Source organism: Lepisosteus oculatus, chromosome 7 (genome assembly GCF_040954835.1).
Source record: "Lepisosteus oculatus isolate fLepOcu1 chromosome 7, fLepOcu1.hap2, whole genome shotgun sequence".
Lineage (NCBI taxonomy): Eukaryota > Metazoa > Chordata > Actinopteri > Semionotiformes > Lepisosteidae > Lepisosteus > Lepisosteus oculatus.
This window is the reverse complement of record NC_090702.1, coordinates 50,570,095-50,593,528: the sequence shown is the minus strand read 5'-3', so window position 1 is coordinate 50,593,528 and position 23,434 is coordinate 50,570,095. Positions and strand designations below refer to the sequence as shown.

General features: G+C 39.3%; 1 protein-coding gene across 5 annotated transcripts in view; it reads right to left on the bottom strand.

Moving 5' to 3' along the window:
- Window positions 1-1,703: 1,703 nt before the first annotated feature.
- Window positions 1,704-23,434, bottom strand: part of abcc9 (ATP-binding cassette, sub-family C (CFTR/MRP), member 9) — a 70,799-nt gene continuing 49,068 nt past the window's right edge. For 3 of the 5 annotated variants that reach the window (XM_015352099.2, XM_069192708.1, XM_015352102.2), the window contains 13 exons: window positions 23,081-23,238; window positions 22,447-22,539; window positions 21,409-21,511; window positions 19,781-19,891; window positions 16,370-16,490; window positions 13,820-13,950; window positions 13,061-13,139; window positions 8,997-9,105; window positions 7,481-7,584; window positions 6,051-6,184; window positions 5,839-5,901; window positions 4,513-4,691; window positions 2,180-2,270 (listed from right to left, as the gene is read on the bottom strand). In XM_015352099.2, the coding sequence (XP_015207585.1) occupies window positions 4,554-4,691; window positions 5,839-5,901; window positions 6,051-6,184; window positions 7,481-7,584; window positions 8,997-9,105; window positions 13,061-13,139; window positions 13,820-13,950; window positions 16,370-16,490; window positions 19,781-19,891; window positions 21,409-21,511; window positions 22,447-22,539; window positions 23,081-23,238 (1,344 nt within the window). In that variant the 3' untranslated portion in view covers window positions 2,180-2,270; window positions 4,513-4,553. Of the gene's footprint in view, window positions 2,271-4,512; window positions 4,692-5,838; window positions 5,902-6,050; window positions 6,185-7,480; window positions 7,585-8,996; window positions 9,106-13,060; window positions 13,140-13,819; window positions 13,951-16,369; window positions 16,491-19,780; window positions 19,892-21,408; window positions 21,512-22,446; window positions 22,540-23,080; window positions 23,239-23,434 lie in introns of all 5 variants that reach the window. The other 2 variants (XM_015352100.2, XM_015352101.2) reach the window with 1 other exon arrangement.

Below are 23,434 nucleotides of genomic sequence, written 5' to 3'. Positions count from 1 at the left end.
GTGTATATATACAGAAACATTTATTATCTATAAAACAGACCCTCCTTCAGCGGTCCAGCATATTATACCATACCTCGTCCTAGGGGAGAGAGTGAGCTTTGTAAATGACTCTTCTAATCACAATGGTTTTGTTTATAAAGCACACCTCCTTTGAGCAAATATTTCCCAAATACAAAAATCATAATGCCCATATAAAGACAAGACTCCAAATGCAATCTGCAAAGCTAATCCTTTGTGATTTGAGAGATGTATACAAAGAAGAGAAGCAATCTCTATTACTGTCTCGCTGAGTTATGCTTTGTTATTTCTGTTGACCTTGAAAACACGGTTATTGAAGCAGAAGCAGGATGGACACAAACAGTTCAGTGATGGGCCAAAATATTTGGAACCTACATCTTCATTATAACCAACCATACAATCATTTGCATATGTGTTTTATGCAAATACATTTGCATATCATCACCAGAATGATTAAAGCTATTTTCTGTCCCACTCATGTTTTTACTCTTTCTCTCTTAGATTTATTAAACCAAAACAGAAGTTATGATTGCAAGGTACGCACAGTATGACCTGAAGTATATAATGGATTATGTAGTTCAGGTGGGTAGCTGCGTCAGCATGCGTAGGCTGCAAAGGAACAAGTAATAGGTTTATTCCATGCTGAAAAAAAGAAGAAAAGAAGAAAGAGAACACAACGTTTCGGCCGTGGAGCCTTCTTCAGGTGTGAGAGAGACAGGGCAGTAGGCAAAGGTAAAGTAGCGGGAGAACAAAGGTTGAGAGGGAGGAGGAGTGAGAGGCGGGAGCAGCTGCTCCCGCCTCTCACTCCTCCTCCCTCTCAACCTTTGTTCTCCCGCTACTTTACCTTTGCCTACTGCCCTGTCTCTCTCACACCTGAAGAAGGCTCCACGGCCGAAACGTTGTGTTCTCTTTCTTCTTTTTTTCAGCATGGAATAAACCTATATATAATGGATTATTACATCTTCTGAATTTGTACAGTACACTGCAAGTAACAGTCACATGTTGTGCTTTCATTTTTCATTTTTCTATGTTCAGAAGAAATCTGTTTCAAGTCTGTTAACATTCCTGATAAAATACGTTCAGTACCTAATTAACCAAATACCATCAGAATTATCTACCCAAGAAAACTGTAAAATTCATATTCTTTATATACCATTAATTACTTGAGGAAGTCACATGTCTCCAGAGGTCTCTTTGCATCATGTAATTACCGTTAAGAAAACAACAGTAGCCCAGTGCAAATGTGCAGAAAGCTCTGCGTGTACATGAATCAAGCAGAACCCTGTGTAGCAGACATCAGCATTAAATGATACAAAGCTTTGTGCATAATAAGCTGGTACAACAGGTTGTGTTTCTTCTTTCAGTACATCGGGATAAGACTAAGGTGCTCTTAGGTACTGTACATGTCAGATACATTTGAGCAGCAGGGGATCTCATGTGATCATGGCTGTGCCCTTGATCTAATGAAGCAAACAAGAAAAGCTTCCAGGGATGTAAAGGGTAGCAGTCTGTTTCCCATGACTCAAGATAAAACATGAGAAGACCAACATACAGTAAAAGCATTTTTAAACCAGCCTTCTTTTCCTGCATTTGAAGAATGATGCATTGCCTTTATTGCTTTTGCACAAAAATGTGAACGTATGTAGCACTTATCAACAGTAACAAAGATACAAATATTTAAAGACTTTCAGTGATAGTTTTTTTTAATAAAATACGACCATGCTCATAAAAATGTTCAATCAATTGATCAAACAATCAATAAATTCAATAAATTGCTATTGCATAAACTGCCCTTGTTGTGTTTCACAGTTACCTTGCTTAAAACATGTGTGTTTCCTGTAGATGCTCATATTGAGCCCTTTACCAAACGTTTAACTTCATGTTATTTATTACTGAGGCAGTTGTTCAGTCATTTTAAGTCCATCTTCCTGACATGCCTGACATGTGGTCTTTTTTTAACTTACCATAAAGGAATTTTTCGATGGTCGTCACCAGGAAAAAAATACAATTTAAAGCACGACAGCTGATTGACTGATTAATTGATTGATAAATCTGCTGTCTTGATTAAAGAGGCTGCCCTGGACACATGCAATGCGCAGAGGACAGGAGCTGAGCTACATGTCGGCCCTGACGAAGGAAGCAAAAATGCTGTCCTCTTGCTCCAGCAACATCTCAGGCTTGTCGTACTCCAGGATGTTCCCGCGCTTCATCACAATCACCAGGTCTGCCGTCAGGATAGTGTGAACACGATGCTGCAACACACGCATAACACACAGCATCAGAGCACAGTGGAGCCTTGAAGAGATATGAATATAAGATAAGTATGAATGGGAGGATGCCACTGGGCACAGTAACAGTGGCAGACCAGTGCTTCCCTCTGGACTACAACTTTGAAAACAACAAAACCACAGTAAGGAGACCAGTGGCACTGTGTGTCGGAGGTGCGCTCCTCCAGGTGAGACATTAAACCAAGGTTCTGACTGCTTGGTTATGAAAGATCCCCATGGCACTTTTCAAAAGAGTAGGACTGTTAACTCTGGTGTCCAGGCAAAATCCTGCTCTGGGATTATATAATCTGACCTTCCTAAAGTCCCTTCTTAATTCAATTCAATTTGTTAAAGCAATACTGTATCTCTCCCATCTGTACTTGAACTGACGTGGAGTGGGGCTGCTGGTGCATAAAGGTGGGTGCAAAACTGGGTTCATGCATTATCAGGAACTAAGGCTTTGAACCGTTCAGTCAAGAACTTGTTTTATCTTTTTAATTTAATTGGATTTATCTGAGCATTAGGTTTCTGTTTATTCAGATGCAATTAATAATACCAGTATTTTAGGATTCTTACCTAGGACCAACATTTTATTTTATTTAAAACAATCAACAAAAATGTACAAGTATGACCCAGAAAAAATGACTGTTTCTTTTGGACCATTTCCTAAATTGACATTTACAGTGTTTATGACCCCAGCTCTTCTGTTCTTCCTCCAGCTGGGTGCCAAAGATGAGTTAGTTTTGAAACGTCTGTCACTAAAAAAAAAAAAGAGGCTTACTATCGTTTTTTCCATTCAAGTTATAAATGGCTTGCACACTCCCCAAGATCTCTCAGTTCAAAAATATAAATAAATTCTGAGTCAGTTTCAACTGTGGCCAAGTAGAATTTTTTCTGCTTATGAGGAGGGTCAAAACAAACAGGCCCTTAGAAATCCTGTCGTGGTCAAACTGCAGGAAGAATGCCCCATCCACAGTAAACGAATCAGAGGGGTAGTTTTACCACAGTAGGAACGTCCATTGATAGGAGGAGTGTTGAGGAACAGTGGTTATCCAGGATCTGCACATACACTGTTTAAATATGATTTATTTGTATATTTTTGTAGGTTTATCATCAACTTCAGTTCTAGTTGAAGCTGCAATATACATTTAAATGTAGATCAATTTTAAATCTAAAGCTCACGATTTGACTTCATTAGATTTTGCCATCTTCGAGTGATATAATTGCTACTGCAACGGAAGACCCAGGAGTTTCTGCATTTAATCGGTTTTTCGGTTTTCTACAATCACACTGGTTTGTGCCCCAAATGGCCTGCTGCATAGACAAGCAGAAATGTTGAGACCTGAATCAAGTACAACACAACCAAACCTTCTGAGGACCAAAGGAATGTTTTAGTTTTAATTGACAGACTAGCCAGAAATGTTGTGCTCAAAAAGGAAAATAATACATAAAATAACACCTGTGTTATTATACTGGGTGACAAGTGCACTTGTTGGTGGGGTTAAAAATCACAACCTGAATAAAGTCCGTTCATGTTCTCAGGCAGGTCAGTAGAGTGTCAACAAGGCAGTAGCCATAATGCCCATAAAATCTCTGATTATTTCTGAAATCTCTCCTTAAATCCATCTGCACATCCCCAGCATTACAGGACTTGTAAAGGAAAACATAAACTAGATTAACATTCGCCCAAGGACCTTTCTTATAGTATATACTGTAGCAGTGTAAATCCCCTCTCCTCCACTGGGAACAGAGAAAATTCTATTTTCAGATCAGATCAGTTTATTAGCCCTATACAATTCCTTGCATTAGGAATTTGTCTTTTTGCATACCCCAACATGCTCTCCATGAGGCACACAGACAGGGAGAGAAACTTGGAGTCAGAGCGCAGGGTCAGCCATTTATACAGCGCCCCTGGAGCAGTTGGGGTTAAGGGCCTTGCTCGGGGGCCCAACGGAGTAGGATTCCTCCGCCGGCCGCGGGATACGAAGCGGCAGCCTTCCAGCCACAGGCGCAGATCCTTAGCCACAGAGCCACCGCTCCGCCCCCTTTCAGTGTTTAAACGAATTGAATGACAACACTCCTGCAGTCCTCATTAGGTTTACCCACAGAAAAGCACAGCACTTGAGTTACTCGATAAAAGGTTAGAGGGTAGAAATGCAAATCTCACACTCTAGCGGAGGCCATGGATTGGACACTGGCAAAGGGGAGGGGCACAAAATCTACCAACCAGAGCACCCGGACTGGTGCAGCTGCAGAGCCGCGAAGGAGCTACTTGTGTGTCCGCACTAAAAGGGTGAAGAGGCTATCCTCCTGGGCCAGCAGGTTGGCGGGAGTGTCACACTCCACTAAAATTCCCGAGGAGAAAACTAGAACCTGCGCAGCCTCCAGGATTGAGGACACGCGGTGCTGGAGAGGAGAGAGAGGTAGAGAAAAATAGACAGAAGGACAGACAGCAAGACACAAAGAAGAGAAATATCGTGGACAGGGAGGGGGTTGGGGCGGACACAAAGAGCACTGCAAGGAATTGAAAAACAATCAGTGAAAGATTCAGAGACAGAGAGAGAAACAGCTGGGGTCTGATAACTGGATTTATAATCATATCACTGGAAATCCATAGAACCCGCTTTTGTAGGGCTAGATCATTGTATTTAAACAATTGCACACTTCATTTTCTTCTTTAACTATTTGTGCTGTTTTCGCTCATGGATTCATGATTTAAAATGAGTATACAGTCACTGCAAATCAGACTGAAATGTTGCAAATTATCTAAGTCTTTTACAATTACCTCAAATATATTGTTGAGTGCTGAAGAAAGAGAGCTATTAGTGTACTTTCTGTTCCAGAGTTCCGGTATTTTTGTAATGGAAAAAGGGTATTGAATAGAAATGCACACACAAAAAAAACAATTTCTTTGAATATTTGTCTTTAAAAGAAATGACAAATTCTACTCCCTGCATTTCAATATTCATTATTCAATAAGTCTCAAGTTTCACTTGACTAGTCAGTCCTTGCTCAATATATATGCAATATGTCAACTCCATGTGATTTAAAAACAGAGAACAATTACAATTTATCAAGGTTCATGTATATTGGAACAAGTAAAAGTTTATTCCACGGCGAAAAGTGAAAAAAAAAAGGAACACAAAGTTTCGGCTGTGGAGCCTTCTTCGGGTGTCACCGTACCCACACCCGAAGAAGGCTCCACAGCCGAAACTTTGTTACTTTTCTTCTCTTTTCAGCATGGAATAAACCTGTACTTGTTCCTTTGCAGCCTAAGCATGCTGACGCAGCTACTGTACCTACTTGAACAACTTCATGTATATTGGGTATTTGTATACTAGCTGAAGGAAATGGTAAAAAGAACAGCAGGTTGAAAAAAGTTCAATCTATGGGAAAAAAAAATTGACCCCCATATGTTAATGTAATTAAGATAAGATACGAATCAGATAAGAAGGATCACAGAACATAAAAGCAGGAGCTAATTGGAAAAAAATATCAATTATTAACAGTCCTGCAAACCATGATCTCCATTGGCAGATGTCATGATACTTACAGCAATGGTCACAACAGTGCGATCTGAAAAGGCAGTCATCACAACCTTCTGCAAAATGTTCTCCTAGCAAAAAGGAAAAAAAAACATATTGGATGACATAACCAATGGCACTGTCCGGTAATGACGTACAGTACAAATAGCTCGTCATAATTACAATGATAATTGTCATAATGGCAGAATCAAAAAAGTACAGCGAGGGAGTAGCGGCTCACCGTTGCCATGTCGATTGAGGCAGTCGCCTCGTCCATGATGAGGATGCTGCTCTTGCGGACGAAGGCCCGGGCCAGACAGAACAGCTGCCTCTGGCCCACGCTGAAATTCTCCCCACCCTCCGTCACCATCGCATCTGCAATGCAGACAGCAGCTGAGACATGGCCGCCCAGTCACACTTCATAAAGCTGCTCTTCCGCTAAGGCTTATTTTTAACGTAATACGATCCGAGAGTGTCCTGAGCGGTGGTATTACGGTGTGGTATGGTGGAGCAACAGTACAGGACAGAAAAGCCGTACAGAGGGTTGTGAGGTCCGCGCAGAAAATCACTGGGACTGAGCTACCCTACATGGACCGGATATATCTCGACTGCTGCTATACTTCGGGACCCAATTCATGCCTGGGTTCTGGTAGGAGGTATTTCTCAGAACACTGACGAAAAGATTCAAAAACAGCTTCTTCCTCCAAGCAGTCCACATCAGTCCACATCAGTCCACAGCTCTAATTAGCACCTGCACATTTTGCACCTGCACTTTAAGGTACTGCACTGTTTGCACTATGTCCCATCTTGGCTGTATTACAGTATAATGTCTATTGTAAATAAATGTCTGTCAGTTGTGCCTATTTTCTTTCTGTAATGTTACTGGGTACAGCTGAATGAGTAAGCATTCGAATTTATAAATTTATAACCTTGATAAATGTTATATACACTTGTTGTATATAACAAATAAAGCAATCTTGAATCTTGCTACCATAATCACTGTTACTGTGTGTACTACTCCATCCACTTTCCAAGTGCTTTATCTAATACAGCCTATCCTGGTAAGCAATGGGCTTACCCAAGGCAGGATACACCCTGGATGGATCTTCATTTTTCCCAGATGCCACTTAACCTGCCAGTATTTCTTTGGACTGTACCAGGAAACTGGAATACCCGAAGGAACCCATGTGAACTTGGGGAGAACATAAATCTGCACATAGATAGCACTCTGGGAATTAAGCCCAGGCCCCAGTGCTGCAAGGCAGCAATGCTAACCACTGCTCCACTGCGCCACCCTGTTTCTGCTACTAGTAATCATTTTTATAAGAGCACTTCCTTACTTCCTTATTAGAGCACATTGGTCACAGTCCTTTCCACACACGAACTGTAAAAAAGTATTTGTGCAAGTAAATGAGTCAGATATAATTTAGAAAGTTGTGAATATTTCTCTTTTTTATCAACTTTATTTTTATTTTGGTAACAAGCAATAAATAAACATAGCCAGTCCTGGGAATCCCGTAAACCAAACTCAGAAACTTTGAGGGACCAACAGTGCTTTCATATTTTTCTTCACTTGTCTCTCAGAGATGAATAATTTTTTCCCTGTCAATATTTGTCTTTTCTGATAGTGGTATCACTCTGTAATAAGTATTTGTGAAGCTGCTGCTTTACCTAGTCCTCCAGGAAGGGATTTGACCATGTTCTTCAGCTGGGCAATCTCTAGTGCCTCCCACAATCTGTCATCAGTACAGGTGCGCTCAGGGTCCAAGTTAAACCTGTAAAATTCAAGTTGCTAGTCAGTGGACTGTCCCACCAGCTCAGAGCAAGGCTCTTACAATTCCAGGGGACAAGTATCAAGAGAGAACTTTGTTAAAGCCTTGTTTGTTTTGAATGACTTCATTCTTCAGCACAGCAGTACTTCCAATAAATAACATAGTAACAATATAGGATAATTGCTGCCATTTCTGTCAAACCATGAAATGGATTAGCTCCATACCTGAAGAGCTATAGAATGAAATAGGAGAAAGAATAAACAGCATTAAACACCTGCAATTGTGCATGATGTGGATCTTTAGCATTACAAGCACTGGACTACTTTAATGCCCACTCTAATATGATGAAAATGAGCTCAAGTTCTACAATGTAGTGTTAGTGTAGTCTTATAGCATCCCAAACCAATAAGAAATGAGGAATATAGTAAAGTATAAAGAATCAAAATGTTAATTTCTCAATAATTGTTAAAAAGATTTAAAGACTTCCATAATAGGAACCGCACAGGCTCTGAGTGAAAGCCGGAAGGCTCCAGGAATAGAGATCAGGAGGGATTTCCAATTGCAAGAACTAATGCTTCTGAATTCCTTCTGTTAACGACGTGTTCACTGGAGCATTGCATCATGTCCTCTCGGACTGTCTCACTGATTTACAAGCATGAGAATCAAACAGCCCGTTACAGTCTGCAAAATGTCAAGAGGTTATTGATCCAAAAACTTCATCAGGCTATTTTTGAAAGGTTCAAGGATTCAACACATGCAGCATGGCTTCAACACACCCCTGACTCTTACATTTAAATGTTATTTACAGTATCTGTCAAAAATCCACTACAGCATAAACATCCATGGTATACTAAATACCAGCTGTTGTATTGCAGCTCTGACTGTATCTCATAATTACAGTACAGTATGTGCAAAAGCATTTGACTTCAAATGCATCCTAAAAAGAAAGAATGATTTTTGATAGTGATTTTTTACATATACACTTCCTATCTTAAAAACATAGATTTTTTATATTCTTTTACAGTTTTAAAGCTACTGTACTTGCTTATATTATCTGGAAGACGTCCACTGTGTATTTTTATTATGACATAGCAAGAAGATCTTCCACTTATGGCCAAAGAACAGCAACAGGACATTTCTTAATAAAGCTTTGTTAAGAACACTATTTACAGTATGTTTTAATTTGCGTGGGATAAATAAAGAGCAGGAAGTCATTTTTTTTAGATTCCTGGCACAGGAAAGTAATACCAGGGTCAAGGAAATCTCATACCTGAGATTCACCCTCGTGAAGCATGCAATGGGTTTCTTGTGTATTTATTCCCATAATGCAAAGTAAAGTGCACAGGAAGACCTCAAAAATGTTGGACGGGGCCCGCACCACGTTGCTCGGACCTCAATCACACAGCCATACGCACCGAATAGATCCACTGAACAACACAGGGTCTTGCAGGATGATGGACAACCTGGATCGTAGTGTGTGCAGAGGCAGCTTGGAGATGTCAATACCATCAATGATAATTTTGCCTGTCAGTATAGAAGATCCCAAAACAACAGTTAATTTATTATTACATTTTAAGTCAAGCCTTCACTAAAAGAAACCAAGTAAATAGGGGGACTAGGAATGTTTTAAGGAAGGCTATGGATCACAAAAAACCTTTCAGCACAATTTGTCATCTCAAGAATTAAGAGTAACTGGTTGCTGAGTGGATCATCTAGTTTTAATACCTTTACCCCTGGTTGCCAAAGTTTAAATCATACCTACTGTATGTTGCAAGTAAAATGCATTTGCAGACCATTAGTCTGACCATTAGATCATTAGTCCACAATGTAAAACCAATTAAATGTTTGACACAGCAGGTTTAGGCTTTCTACAGAAATCAAAAGGCCAGAGACTAGTGAGGCTGTGGAATTCAAGTATCTTCAACCCCGACCGGATGGAGCATTCCCCTTGGGCTACATTGGTCGAAAAAAGAAAAGCAGGTCAGTTGCCTTCTGTTCCTGTTTAGAACTGCTTGTGTCAATTCTTGCGATGGAGTTTTAAGATAAATTAAAATAATACATTACAGCCAGTAGCCAGTAGCCAGACATCAGATTGGTGTTATGTATAAAAGGTTTCTCTTCTGATCTGTGTATTTCAGTTCTCAGACAGCCTTGGGGAATACCTAGCTGGCTTATTGAATGTCATTTTTGTTGCTTATTTTAACAGTTTATTGACAATGGTTTTTCAATAAAGTAACAAGAGCTCCCTTGGCTATAGGTATAAACAGTAACAAGGCTCACATTCCTTTTCCACATACTTTCCATAGACTTTTTAAGGCATGTGTCCCACTGTCACACCAATGATTCCTATAATGATAACTCTTTGCATTTGAGTAGTGCTGTTCGTTCCAAAGGATCCCAGAATGCATCAGAGAAGAGTCCTATGTTTGCTATAGCTGAAGTGAAGCTTCCACCTGGGTGATGCTCAGTAGCCATATGTGGGAATCTGGAACAATGTTGTTGAAACTGATATCCTGATTTATTTCAAGAAATGGCTGGATGAGATCCTTGGATCAATTTGCTACTGTGTACTCTGTAACAGGCTAGATTGAATGGATTACATCTAAATGGGAGGGTTTCCAGTCAATGCGCGCCAAAGATCTACAAACTGCAAAACATGTCAAATAGAATAGAAAGGGGGGTGAAATCAAAGAAAATCTGCAATGAAACCACAGAGGAAGCACAGCCAAAAAGAGAAATGTAAAAGGCCCAGGTAATTATACTGTATGTTGACCAGAATTATTAGGAACAATGCATGAGACAGAGGGGAATACATTCATAGGGAATTGTAACATAATTAGGAATACTGAAATATGGGTAATAGAGAGATACAGTATCATGAAGAAAGAGTAAGTGAAAAATACAAGATAGACAGAAGAGGTTTACGCCCCGCAAATGTTTAAGCCTCTTAGCCAGGTCATCCTTGAAAATGGGAATTGACTTTTCCAGTTAAAACAAAAATTACTGGGAGATTTCAGTTCTTCACACGTAAATTAGAATTGAAATTGAGACAGTTGAATGGATAATGATTGATTCTTAACCTGGTTTAAGAATGGAATCTTTAACCCGGAATCTTAACAGGAATCCCAGTCAATAGAAGAAGGGAGGTTAGAATTGATACACACAATACTAAAGATTCAAAACAAATCAATCCTTACAACAGTTTGTCCAAATCATGGAGATGTCTTTGTGAGGAAATCAGATAAAAAACAAAAAAGAAGAATGTTCTACAGATTGTACAAAAGGCATAAAGATTCAAAGACAGAAAAGGAATACACAGAGATATAGACCCAGGGGAAAAATAAATTCATAAAATAAACACCCAAGACAGGAACAAAAATGAATATTTCAGTCTGGGAGGAAAATAATGTACAGCATCTTTGCAGCTCTACAACTGGAAAATAACTAAAAATGTATAACTGTAAAGGAAACTGTAAACAGTTCATGGGATAATGGCATATTAATAATAGCTGACCAAAAACAAGTTGGCTCTTTGTTCCTGGGTTTGGAACTGTGTATCAGTATGTGAGTATTCTAACACCTCCCTCCAGCAGTCTAAAGGCATGTGTCTAAATGAACTGATGTCTCTATACTAACCTGTGTATGTGTGTGCACTGTGATAGACTGGCATCCCAGCCATTGTGTACTCTGCCTTGTGCCCATTGTCTGTCAGGTTAGGGTCCAGCTCACCGTGACCATGTATTGGGCTAAATGGTTATAGAAAATAAATGTGGAACAAGACACCAGCCTCATGTGTCTTGTGTCAAGTCTCATGGCTTTTCTTTACAAAACAGAAATTTAAGTCCGTAGTGCAGAAATATACCCATGGGACAATGCTTTTACCGAAACCATCATGACCAGGGTGGACCACAGCATTATTTTAATGTGCTGATAAGTACCCAGGACTTTCTTCACACACTTACGTAGGCCACAATACATTAGGTAGTCATCATTTCTTACGTGTCCTTACTGTGAGCAAAGATACTTACGTGGTCTTGCAAATAATGCCTGATTCACTCACACTTTTCAGATTATCTGAAGATGGTCTGTTGTAGCAATATCAGCATGGCTCAGGCCACATGTGTTTAATTTCTTTTCCAGACTTTGAGTTAATTTATTAACCATTTTTATACATGGTCAGTATGTTCTCTTCTTAGAATAAAATGTTGTTGAGAGCACAATTTCAGCTATTTGGATTTCCATCATTAATGTGAATTCTATTGGCCATTACCACAGCGTGCTTTATCATGTTTACTATTTTCTATCACTTTTATCAGCACAACAAGAACATCATGTTATCCCGATGGTGGCTTTATGAATGAGGTAAACAATTCAGTGTTCTACCGTAACAGAATGGTTTGATTAAGACATCTGTTTCTATGAATAACCCCAAATGTGCTTACTGTTTTGCCTGACCCTCTGCTTCCTCTTTATGAATGAAGCTTTGGTTTTGCTGGAAATAAACCAGGGTTAAATAAATAGACCAGACAAATACTTTACTCTGTAGCTGAAGCCTAAAATGAAACGTACACAGTGGCACAGGAAATGGAATGTTTGCCATGATGCGTTGGAATATATCTGTCCTGCTGTGCTGCGTGATTTTGTTATTCCTTTTCATGAAGCCAGTTAATGTCATTTTTGAGAAAATACAACACATGGAAGAAGAACATTCCCAAAAGGTGAGGCATGTGCTAGTCAAACTGATGACGTATGATTGTTTTTTTCCCCTTGCCAAATCATCCTTGAGCTCTGTGAAAACTCCTGTGACTGTGAGCATCAGGAACAAGCTGTGATGGAAAATGAGTGGCTGCTGTACAAGCGCCAAAGCCCAGGACTTAAAGTGTCGTGGCTTTTGCTGATCGCAGAATCCTCCGATGTGTGGAAAATACAGCCCCATATATTGTGCAGCCAGTACGGCTCATGAAAATCCAGAAAGCAGCACTGATTACTTTTCTAGCTGTGCCTACATCATCTACTCCTCTCATGTGCGTCACCCACTTTGCATGTGCGTGCACTCTCTTGAGAAAGATTCTAACATGCTGTTTTAATTAAATATTCCACCAAGAGAAGGTTTTGAAGGGATCCCTTCAAGTGTGACAAATTGTAGAGGAGTATCCGTGATGCACTGTGAACACTCGGCCAAAATGAGCCTTTAGAGCACGGACAAGATTGCCCCCAGACATTTTCACACGTCAGCACAAAAACAATCATCAGCGCTGCTAAATAGTTGTCGGCACCTTCCTCTTGCTCAGAGCACAGCAGAACAGTGGGTGGTACAGACCCAGCAAAACACAGCTTTTGTCAAGGATGAAATGATGTATCAGAAGGGAGAATTCAGATCCTATTAAAAGAAGTGTGGCGGCAGTGGGAAATTCAGCTGTCGAGGGCCCCTGCACGGGTCTGTGTTTTTCAAAGCACGATGTAATTCATGGAAACTAACCTTCAAACATGTCCACCATCCTGAAGAAAGCCAGAGACAGCGAGGATTTTCCACTGCCTGTACGCCCACAGATGCCCACCTGGGAGACACCAGAGAGGAGTTCAAGAGCTCTCTACATTACAACCTCTGGCATGTTTAGCACATACTTGGGATTTTCCTACATCTTGAAAATATTTATAGTTTTGAGTTTTTAAACCTTTTGTTATATTCTCTGTTTTTAAAACATCTGATCAAAGTGATATGCATAGCATTGCTTTGACAGTACTCTGCATATCACTAATGCTCTTGTTTCGCACCAGAATACAAGAACATGAGGAACGAGTAAGGAGTGAGGAGAAGCCATTCCTCTCCCTGCTTGCTTGGCCTTTTAGCTTCTTGATCTTAAGAATTCCATCAAGTCACCTCTTGAGAGACTCCAAGGAGCTACAGTAGCTTGAACAGCACAGCTTTCATGGAACTTTTATGTTTAAAATATTAGCCTAGCTAGACAGTTTTATACAAAACGTTGAATCTCATTTAGAGTGCCAGGAGCTACACATGGAGGAAGTGCTTCATACCGAGAGTCACATTGGTCAGGAACAAATTGTCTAAAATGGTTGTTTAAGGAGATAATCCTTTACATAGCAGGTAACAGCAGCCAGGAACAAACTGTATAACCAGCTTGTTCAAACCAATAGTGTAGGAGTTGATAGAAAATTACTAAACTGGATTCTTGGATCACTAGCAACCAAGCACGTTATAAAGGTCTGGAGACCCTACCTTTTGGCCTGGGTTGATGTAGGCATTGACATGCTTGAGGACAGGCTTCAGCATGGGGTCATACCGCACACACATGTCCTGGATCTTGATCTCTCCTTGCTGGGGCCAGTCCTCAGGGACCTGGGAGAGATCTGGCACAGCAGAGGCCAAATAGGACACAGCGTAGTTCATTTTGGGATCATCAGGAGTGCACCCCTAAGAATCCGACTATAGCACGGATTCCATATACTGTATTCCAATAGAGTAATTTACTAAATCAAAGAGGATCAAATAATTCAAGTTACAGGTGTTAAGTTGCCACATTCATCAAGAAACTACATCTCTAAGCGTGTTTTATGATATTTTCACATTGAACTAAAAAATATAAAACAAAACAAGAGTGATAATATACCATATTGCAAGAGGGAAAAAAATAAATTAAGAATTTTAAGATTATTATTCTGGTAATCTATCATTTGTCATTGTTTGTGTGTTGTTTTAGTATTTAACATTCTTTATCAGCCCTTCTGTAAAATTGTGTTGTTGTAGGCAAAGGAACAACATTTAAATTAGGAAAATACTGGAGTGCACACTGAGTATTTTTAGGACTGAGTCCAATTCTTCCACAGAATGAACATCTACATGCATTTCACATATAGTAGATGAAGTTTGAAGATTCCAAACAGCATTCTAGGCAGATGTAATAGATCTGATACCAAGACAGATTATAGACTGTGTAGAAAAACAAAAGCCCATTTAACCCAAATAAGACCCCTTTCAGTTTATTTAAGGCATAATGAAGCTGTGTTTTATGTGCTGTGTGTTATCCGAGATGACTTATACATTGAAAAGTGAGCCATCCACTCTCACCAGATCAACTATGATTATGCTGTGGAAATAAACATAACATTGTGATTGCAATATCAATTCTCTTTGCCTCTTTGAAACTGCAGATGTACAGTTCATTACAGATCTGTTACATTGATACTGCTTATACTGTATATCTATACATTTAACATGTTGGTATTCAAATTAATTGATTGGGCTTCTTCATGTGTTTTAAATGGAGGGTTTTGGAGAAAGTGACAGTCTGTACCTTGTAATTTATTATTGCATACACTACTGTATATAAGACCCCCCATATAATACCCTTCATAACCCAAAGATAGAAGAGTTTCCATTATACAGAGATGAATATGAAGATTGATATTAGGTATTACATAAGGAGACAATGAATTGATATAGGAAATACTATATAAGAATAGAAATATTCTCATTTGTAACAAATGGAAAGCATAAGATAATATGCTGATGAGGTTTCCAATTACTTCAAAAAACACGATATTATCTGAGAATAACAGTACCACCATGAGAGTGAGAGAACATCATGATTTTCTTAGAAAGAAGAAAAAGGAATTAACTAGAGTGGATGAAATGCTAGCTCTTTCATGAGCTTTAAACATTTAATTCCCCTCAGATTGGACCTTCCAGTGCTATCTTGTAGATTTTTCCATTACCTCACAGATTGAATACTCCATTTTTAGCATTGATAAATCCAAAGGCCTTAAAAGTTCAGGGGTATCATTTCAGAATATGTTTATGCTTTGCTGAACCTCCTTTCCTGGCCAATTCTTCTGCCATTACCATGGGACATGTTTACATGCTGACAGGGAATATTATATTGCCAAAGGATTTTTACACAGAGGTGATGTCACTGTTAGGCTCCTAGACGTAAAGCCGAACTCCCTATTTCTGGCATTTCAGCTGACGCTGTTCAGGGTGTAAATTATTTTAAATTATTTTACAATGGGAGATTGTATTGTATTGTATCTCCCACAGTACCAAAAGCACATATGGCTAACTCTCAATACTGAGATCAATTTATGTCACATTAGTTTGTAAAACTATAAGAATAAATACAGTATACAGCTGGTGCTCCTTTAAATGAAAAGTGGTTGGGGATAAATACCATAATTGAATCAGCTATAAACCAGCCAATTTCTATTTTCAAATAGTTTATATTTGTCATTAGATTTAGCGGTATTTACCAAAGCCAAAATACTTTGAGCTCTACCCAGTTACAGGTGAAGAAAATATGTTTCTAATATAGGTAATAGCATGTTTAAATCAGTACAATGTCAACGTACTGTAGGACTTGACAAAAAGATTAGTATGGAAGTAACTTTTTTTTTGTGGTTTTCCAATGGCCTTAATGTTCTATGGGTACAGCACAACAGTTAACGGTGTAACTGGTGGTGGGCAATAAGTGTGATCAAACAAAAATAAGGTCTATAATAGTTCAGGTGGGGAGCTGCGTCAGCATGCGTAGGCTGCAAAGGAACAAGTAATAGGTTTATTCCACGCTGAAAAAAAAGAAGAAAGAAAACAGGTTCCTTGACACCTGAAGAAGGCTCCACGGCCGAAACGTTATGTTTTCTTTAATGTTCCTCAAAGGTCTTTCTTTAAAGGTCTATAATGTTCTACAAAGGTCGTTGACTCTAATCAGCTCTGCAATTCTCGAATTAATGAAGACCAAAGAACTGGATCAACAATAAGGATTGCACACTGTACCTATCGAGCCTTCATAGTTCTCCGACTCTGTGGTCAGGAATCCATTCACTTTCTTTACTGCTGCCATATGCACCTCCAGATCTGCCAGGTTCCTTACCACCCAGTTCAAATAGTTAGTCACCTGGAACAAAGACAGACAAAGGGCGGGTGAGGTTAAGGAACGGCAGAATAGTCTGGACCAGCACAGCTGGCAGGAAAGTTCACTTCTCCTTATCTTATATCACAGACCTACCTCTTTAATCCAGGATTTGTTTCTGATAATTCCTCTGAAATCCCTAACATTTCCATAATTCTCATTAGATTAGATTTGATAGTTTTATGCAGTACTGGGCTAGCATGGGTCTTACAATTGTACATTCCACCAATGTAACAGTTAGGTTTTTCTCATTCATTGGCGATCTTTTCCTCATAATTGATATTGTTCAACTGCCACAACTCCAAAAGGGAATGGAGATCAAGAGCTGGAGTTGTAATTTAACATGCACATTGCGAATGTGACCTTGTGCCTAAATTTTCCCTCTGTCATATTAGTATTGATTATGAGACTATGTACAACAATGGATAGCTTTGTTATACAAAAGTAATAAACCTTGTATTCATTATTGTTACTAGTAAGGTGGGTGAAGAGTGACCATTATTAAGGTTGATGAACACTGGGTTTATAAAATTGGTAATTAAAAAAACAAGTTCAAAGGAATTACTTTAATGAAGGTCTGTGGCATTTAATTGAGTACTATTCAGTTTTCTTATGTTCAATGATCTCTTGGAGGTCAACTCCTTCCTGTGAGTTTAACAAACCCCTATAGATTTGTGCATTGACCAACAGATTATTCTAAGCATGTTCAGGCAGGAATAATAACCCCACTGTCAAAAGGCAAAAGACTTCACAAAGTAAAAAACATTCAAGAATAGTAATCTGAGAAACAATATTGATATAAATCTTATATATGTATAGATCAATTCTGTGACTGGTACTGGTCATATATTTTTGTTTTATAGAGTTTTCCTACATTCTAGTTGCATCTAAGATCAGACATACATCCTTGCACACCCTTGAATGTAAACAGACTCATGTCATTTAACAGAAACAGCCTACCCCACACAACATTCCCCCTGCCATAATATTTACAGTCTGCATTCTGTAAAAGACCTGAACAATTACACAAGTAAAACAAGTGCAGGGTTGTTTAAAAGAATGACATTTAGCAATCTATTGATGAAAAACGCCCATAACATTACATACCTTCAACTCTTGAATATACTCACCAATCTATCACATAAAGTAAGATTTATGTCTTGGCTGAGGAACTCTGGTATTCACAGTTTTCTTATATTCTTAACAAACTCATAAACTTAACTCACATTTAAAGCATACAGTACTTGTGCTGCTGAATTCAACAGAAAACATATAGAATATTCTTCCATGACCCCAATCAGACACTATCTTCCGGAATGATTTAAACATCAACTATCAGAATATTTACAAGAATTCTACTGTCTGAGGTCTAGAAATTGTGGGCCCAAGTATTACCAGTGTTGGAAGACCAGTAGGTGATACATTGCCCTTTGGAGCAGACTTACACTGTGCTGAAGGAGGTGCTATACCTAGAGATTAGACAATAAACTGATGTTCTGGATTTTTGGACACTAAAAGCCTTTGGCATTTCACTTCAGGTCTGCACAATCTGACCTGCTTAACACAACTGGTGAAGCCTTAATAATTTCTCACTTCTCCACCTGACCTGCAATATAGGTCAGCTGCTGGTGCAGAATGGCTGCTGTGTGTCACCCAGGTGGGGGCTGCACGTCAGCAGTGAATGAAGTCAGTCCCCTATTATATGTTAATGAAAAGCTCTATATAAATATTATCAATCAATTAGAGTCAGAGAATCAGGTTTGAGACAAGAAATAAAGAAAGAGGAAGAAGATAAACACTATATCACTTGGGCAGAAAAACAATTCTAACTACTGTAGGCTATTGATTGATTAACAGCATATCCAGCCCAAGTGAAAGAATGTCCCAGAAAGAAATGGCAAAATACCAACATTTCTTAAACATTAAACATTTAACATTTGTTTTAAGTATTATTTTAGTGTATTTACACCTGTTATCTTAAATTAATATTCCAAAAAAAACAAATCTGCTAGTTAGGTGAAAGAGTGTTTGGAAAAGTATCATTGGGATTGGGACATACTGTATAATTCACATAAATAGAAAGAAAAACATTATGCTTAAAACTTTGAATAATGTTGTTTTCATACATAAGGTCAATAGTTACTGTATGTCTGCTGTACATGTTTTTCCAACAGTGATCCTCATTTTTATCACAAATTTCCATAAACAGCTCACTGTAACTCACAAGATAGCCCACTTGATACACATAAACAAAGACTAGTGACAGAACATCTTAGGTCCTAAGGTCATTTCAGACTGTTACTATTAAGAGGCTGTGATAAAGATGTTCTCCTCCATCTCAGCATAGACAGTTTAACTGACAAATAACACAACCTGACAGAAACATAAAAGTTTATACACGTTTACAGAATTTGTTGTTAGGTGCCTGTTTAAAATGCAGTAGGCTTGGGAGCAAAAGAACAAATTCTCAAAAAATACTGTGACATATTTAAGTTTAAAAACAGCATTTTGCACATATGTGTTTCAAAGGTTTTGCTACTGTATTTATTCTGTTCACTGAGCTTAGCGTGACATTGCAAACAAGACAACAACTTCTAATATACTGTTATGAAGTGAATCTGTGATACCTGGCTCTCCTCAACATTTTCAGCTTCAAAGCAAGGGGATCTATGCTGAGGTGTAGGAGGACCAGATTCAGTGATCAAAGCTATCGTAAAGTTTACCTTGGTTTACCTTAGCTAATTAAGTTCTGGGTAAATAATTAAGTGTCATTCAACAGGCCAGGAAAGCGGTATATAACAGGCAGGTAAGGAAGGGGGCAGAGTGGGCAAGAGAGGGTACAACAAGAATAAGACAAGAGAAGAGTAACAAAAGGTAAGAGGTCCTTATTCCAGATCACCTGAACAAAACAGATTGGAGTATAAGTATTTAATTTTGTTTTTAGGGGTTGAGTACTTGGTAGCAGTCTGGCCTCCGGGATGCCTTATTTGTAAATTTGTACCTAGAATAACTTGAATGTTGTACAGCATGTGTACATTTTGTGTTGTTTTGTGTGTGTTTTGTCACTGTTAAGAAATATTTGTTTAACCCATTGTGCCTCAATTACTCTTTTCACCAAAGCTGTGCCAAAGAACAAAGAATTCTATACCAGCCTCTATCCCATACACCAACTATACCAGCAATAACAATGGTATACACCAACAATAAAAAGGTTAGAGTACCATTATCAATTAGGAATGTTGGGTGTAAACGTTAATTGGTATCTGAGCAATTACCGTGAGTGCATATGTCAGGCCCAGTCCCACTAGCCCTGACTGCAGTCCTGTCATGGAGCTCCATATGAAGGCCACTGCCGCACAGAGGACAATCACAGACCCAAGGTAATCCTGAGGAACAAGAGGAATACATGGTCAGCAGCTACGAGAAATGTTACTGCTATATGTTCTACAAACTTTGAACATTCAGCTTGTTAACAATAACGTTAGCTTCAACTTAAATTTAATGCCAGCAACCATATCACCGTGCAACTCACAACTGGCAGCCCACTGAAGTTAAGCAGGTGTGAGCCTGGTCAGTACCTGGATGGGAGACCTCCTGGGAAAAACTAAGGTTGCTGCTGGAAGAGGTGTTAGTGGGGCCAGCAGGGGGCGGTCCATGTGGGTCCTAATGCCCCAGTATAGTTACGGGGACACTATACTGTGAAAAGGTGCCGTCCTTTGGATGAGACATAAAACCGAGGTCCTGATTTTCTGTGGTCATTAAAAATCCCAGGGCGTTTCTCGAGAAGAGCAGCAGTGTAACCCTGGCATCCTGGCCAAAATTCCCATTGGCCCTTACCAATCATAGCCTCCTAATAATCCCCCTCTATGAACTGGTTTCATTACTCTGCTCTCCTCCCCACTGATAGCTGATGTGTGGTGAGCGTTCTGGTGCACTATGACTGCCGTTGCATCATCCAGGCGGATGCTGCACATTGGTGGTGGTGGAGGAGATCCCCATTACCTGTAAAGTGCTTTGAGTGGAGTGTCCAGAAAAGAACTATATACTGTAAGTGTAAGAAGTTATTATGCATTTCTATTTTTTTCAAGGATGTAAGAACTCTTTACAGAAGAGCTGTGCCAGCAATATTTATGGTAAAGCCCTATCTAGGGCGAAAGACCATAACGATTCAGTGCCACAGGAAAACAGGTGAAACGACTAGCAATGGGAAAACTAGAGGATTAAAAGAACACAATATTTTGATTAAATAGTAATAGATTTGGTTATGGCCCTGGTCTAGGACTCTGTTATATTATTGTAGCCATGCCCACCTCTCATCACCTACTTGATCACCATGACCATAGTACAGAATATTTCTCCATGCCTGGCCAGTGGCACCTGGTTCTGCAGGTTTCTGCACACACACATTTGCCTGATCTCTCTATTAATCATATGAATCCTGATTAACCCCTTCACATGGCTCTCTAGACTGTCCAACCATATAAACTCCCTTTGCAACTATCGCTACTCTGGCACACAATATAATGACATCTTCCAGAGCTGCTTTTACACCTGCATTATATTTTTTGATCTATCTGCTAGCATTACCTAAACATACCCATGCATACACTACAGTTTTCATATTTACAATGTTGCACATCAGGACCTTTAAGCCACAGTGAAACAGAAAATTAAGGAAAAGGAAAAATAAGTAGGTGTTGTTTCTGTGCATATATTAATAATAATTATAATTACTTACACTTAGATAGTGCTTTTTCTAGACACTCCACTCAAAGCGCTTTACAGGTCATAGGGACTTCCCTCCACCACCACCAATATTGACCAGCTCTCACCTTCTCGAGCTGCTGTTATCTGCAGGCCTGCTATGTTGATAGAATACAAACGGGACAAATCCCTCACTCACCGTTCGAACCTCTAGCCACCTGTTGGCAGCCGAGAGAAACAAATACGCAGTGTTGTTGGTGTCTGTGAGCTCCAGCATTCTCTGTTTAAAACGAGCTTCGTGTCTAGAGAGCACAAAGAAAACAGTTCACTGCCTATGACACACATCTGGATTTAGATTTCATAGGAGACTTAAAAGACCACGAACAAAAAGAAAATATTTTGTCCAACCTCTGCGTAAACATCAGCAGTTGGCATGAAAATCCCCCAACTTATATTTGCATAGCCTCAGTGTTATAGCATCATTATTCATCTTCATAAGCCTTCTATTATATATCTTCATAAGTAGGGTTGCTAAAGCTGGTGAAGGCAGATAGTGTGTTAGGACCGTGCAGCCTTCAACAGTTGCCCAGACTGAACTCAGCTCAGAGTTAGTGTGCCCAGCTGCAGTGCATTGTGTTTTGAAGAAATGTCTGGCACAGAGACTTTGGAAAGTCAAGTTGTTTATATTAACATTCTTCCACTACAAGGCAGTTGTCAGAGAAATGTAATGGATTCCTCTCGCTGTTAAGCAAAACTCACTACAGTGAAGTAAGATAAAGCTTTTTTTATCCTTTTACTAACATACCCCATTAAGCAGGGAAAAGGCAGTTCTATTGTGAATTGCAAGATGATTTCACAGTTTACATCTATTGTATTAGACGTTGCGATCCTTGAAATACGGGCCAGACTGACCGGTCAAATATGTCTTTGGCGACACAAAGAGATAGCGTGTTCTGTGAATGATCCTAATTAAGATAAATGGTCTTATGTTCTGTTCCTTCTCACCATTTCATATTGTTTTACAGTCTATGGCCCAAAAAGGGGCACTGTGCTGATATATTGTCTGTAAATATTGTTATTCATCTGTCATCAAGCAGTCCAGCATATTCACATTCAAAGTCAAGGCTTAGATTTAATTGCTTAGTTAATTCATCTGGAATGAGAAAGAACAGGGGTAGAGGGGCTGTGACCAGCCTGGATGAGACGTACCAAAGGGGCAGGAGAAACGTTCACAGACCTGAAAGCACGGATGGTGGTCAGACCTTCTGCTGTCTCTGAGAAATGGCAAAGCAGGGGCAGCTGTGTGGAGTCGTCCAGGTCCTGAAGGTCTCTGTGAGCAGTAACATGGGGAGGAACGTGGAAAACAGACGCATAAGAGTAAGTAATAAAAACCTATGTTATCTAGGAGAAACTCAGATAAACTAAAAAAAAATACAATATAGAAAGGACATACTTTATAGTAGTCAGGGGCAATTCAATACTTACTGTATATCAAGTTAATATAAGAAGATATAGTCTTAATTATTAAAAATATATTACATTATGTTATATCCTTTCTGAGAATATACAGTAGTTGCTGTATTCTGTACTCACTATAAACTTTTTGGCAATCTATTCTAATAGTATTGATTTAATTTTCTCTTCAAACATACACTGTACACAAATGAGCAAGAGGGAGATCTTTCTAAGCCTTCCTAATCAACGGTGAGGGAAAAAGAAGACAAAAACCTTATTTTTCAATCTTTTTCAATCACCTTCTTTTGGCATTAATTGTATTAATTGCCTCTGCTTAAAGGCAGAGGTGGTGAGAACGCAAGGAGACCCGGTGCTCTTCAGTCCCAGAGCTGGTGTAAACCGAAGTTAGCACTCACTTGGAGGCGACCCGGAAGTACTTCTGGATGAAGTAGAAAGCCACAGCAAGCGGCACCATAGCGATGAGGAAGTAAGGGGTGACAAAGGTGATGACTCCGATGGCAGAGAGGCAGAGGAGTGTGGAACGTGTCAGAGACTCCCACGTTGGGGGAATGTGCTGAGGAACAGCAAGAAGAGCCATCGTCATAATTCACTCACACCTTACATATCGACATGTCCACCTGCCCAAATTCTGGACAACCTTCTTCAGATAAGTTCACACCTAAAGCCAAATGAAGTAGTTCAACCATCATTCATATTAATGTGGGGAAACAGTTTTCTTCTTTCTTAGGCACATAGTCCTGTGTACTGAC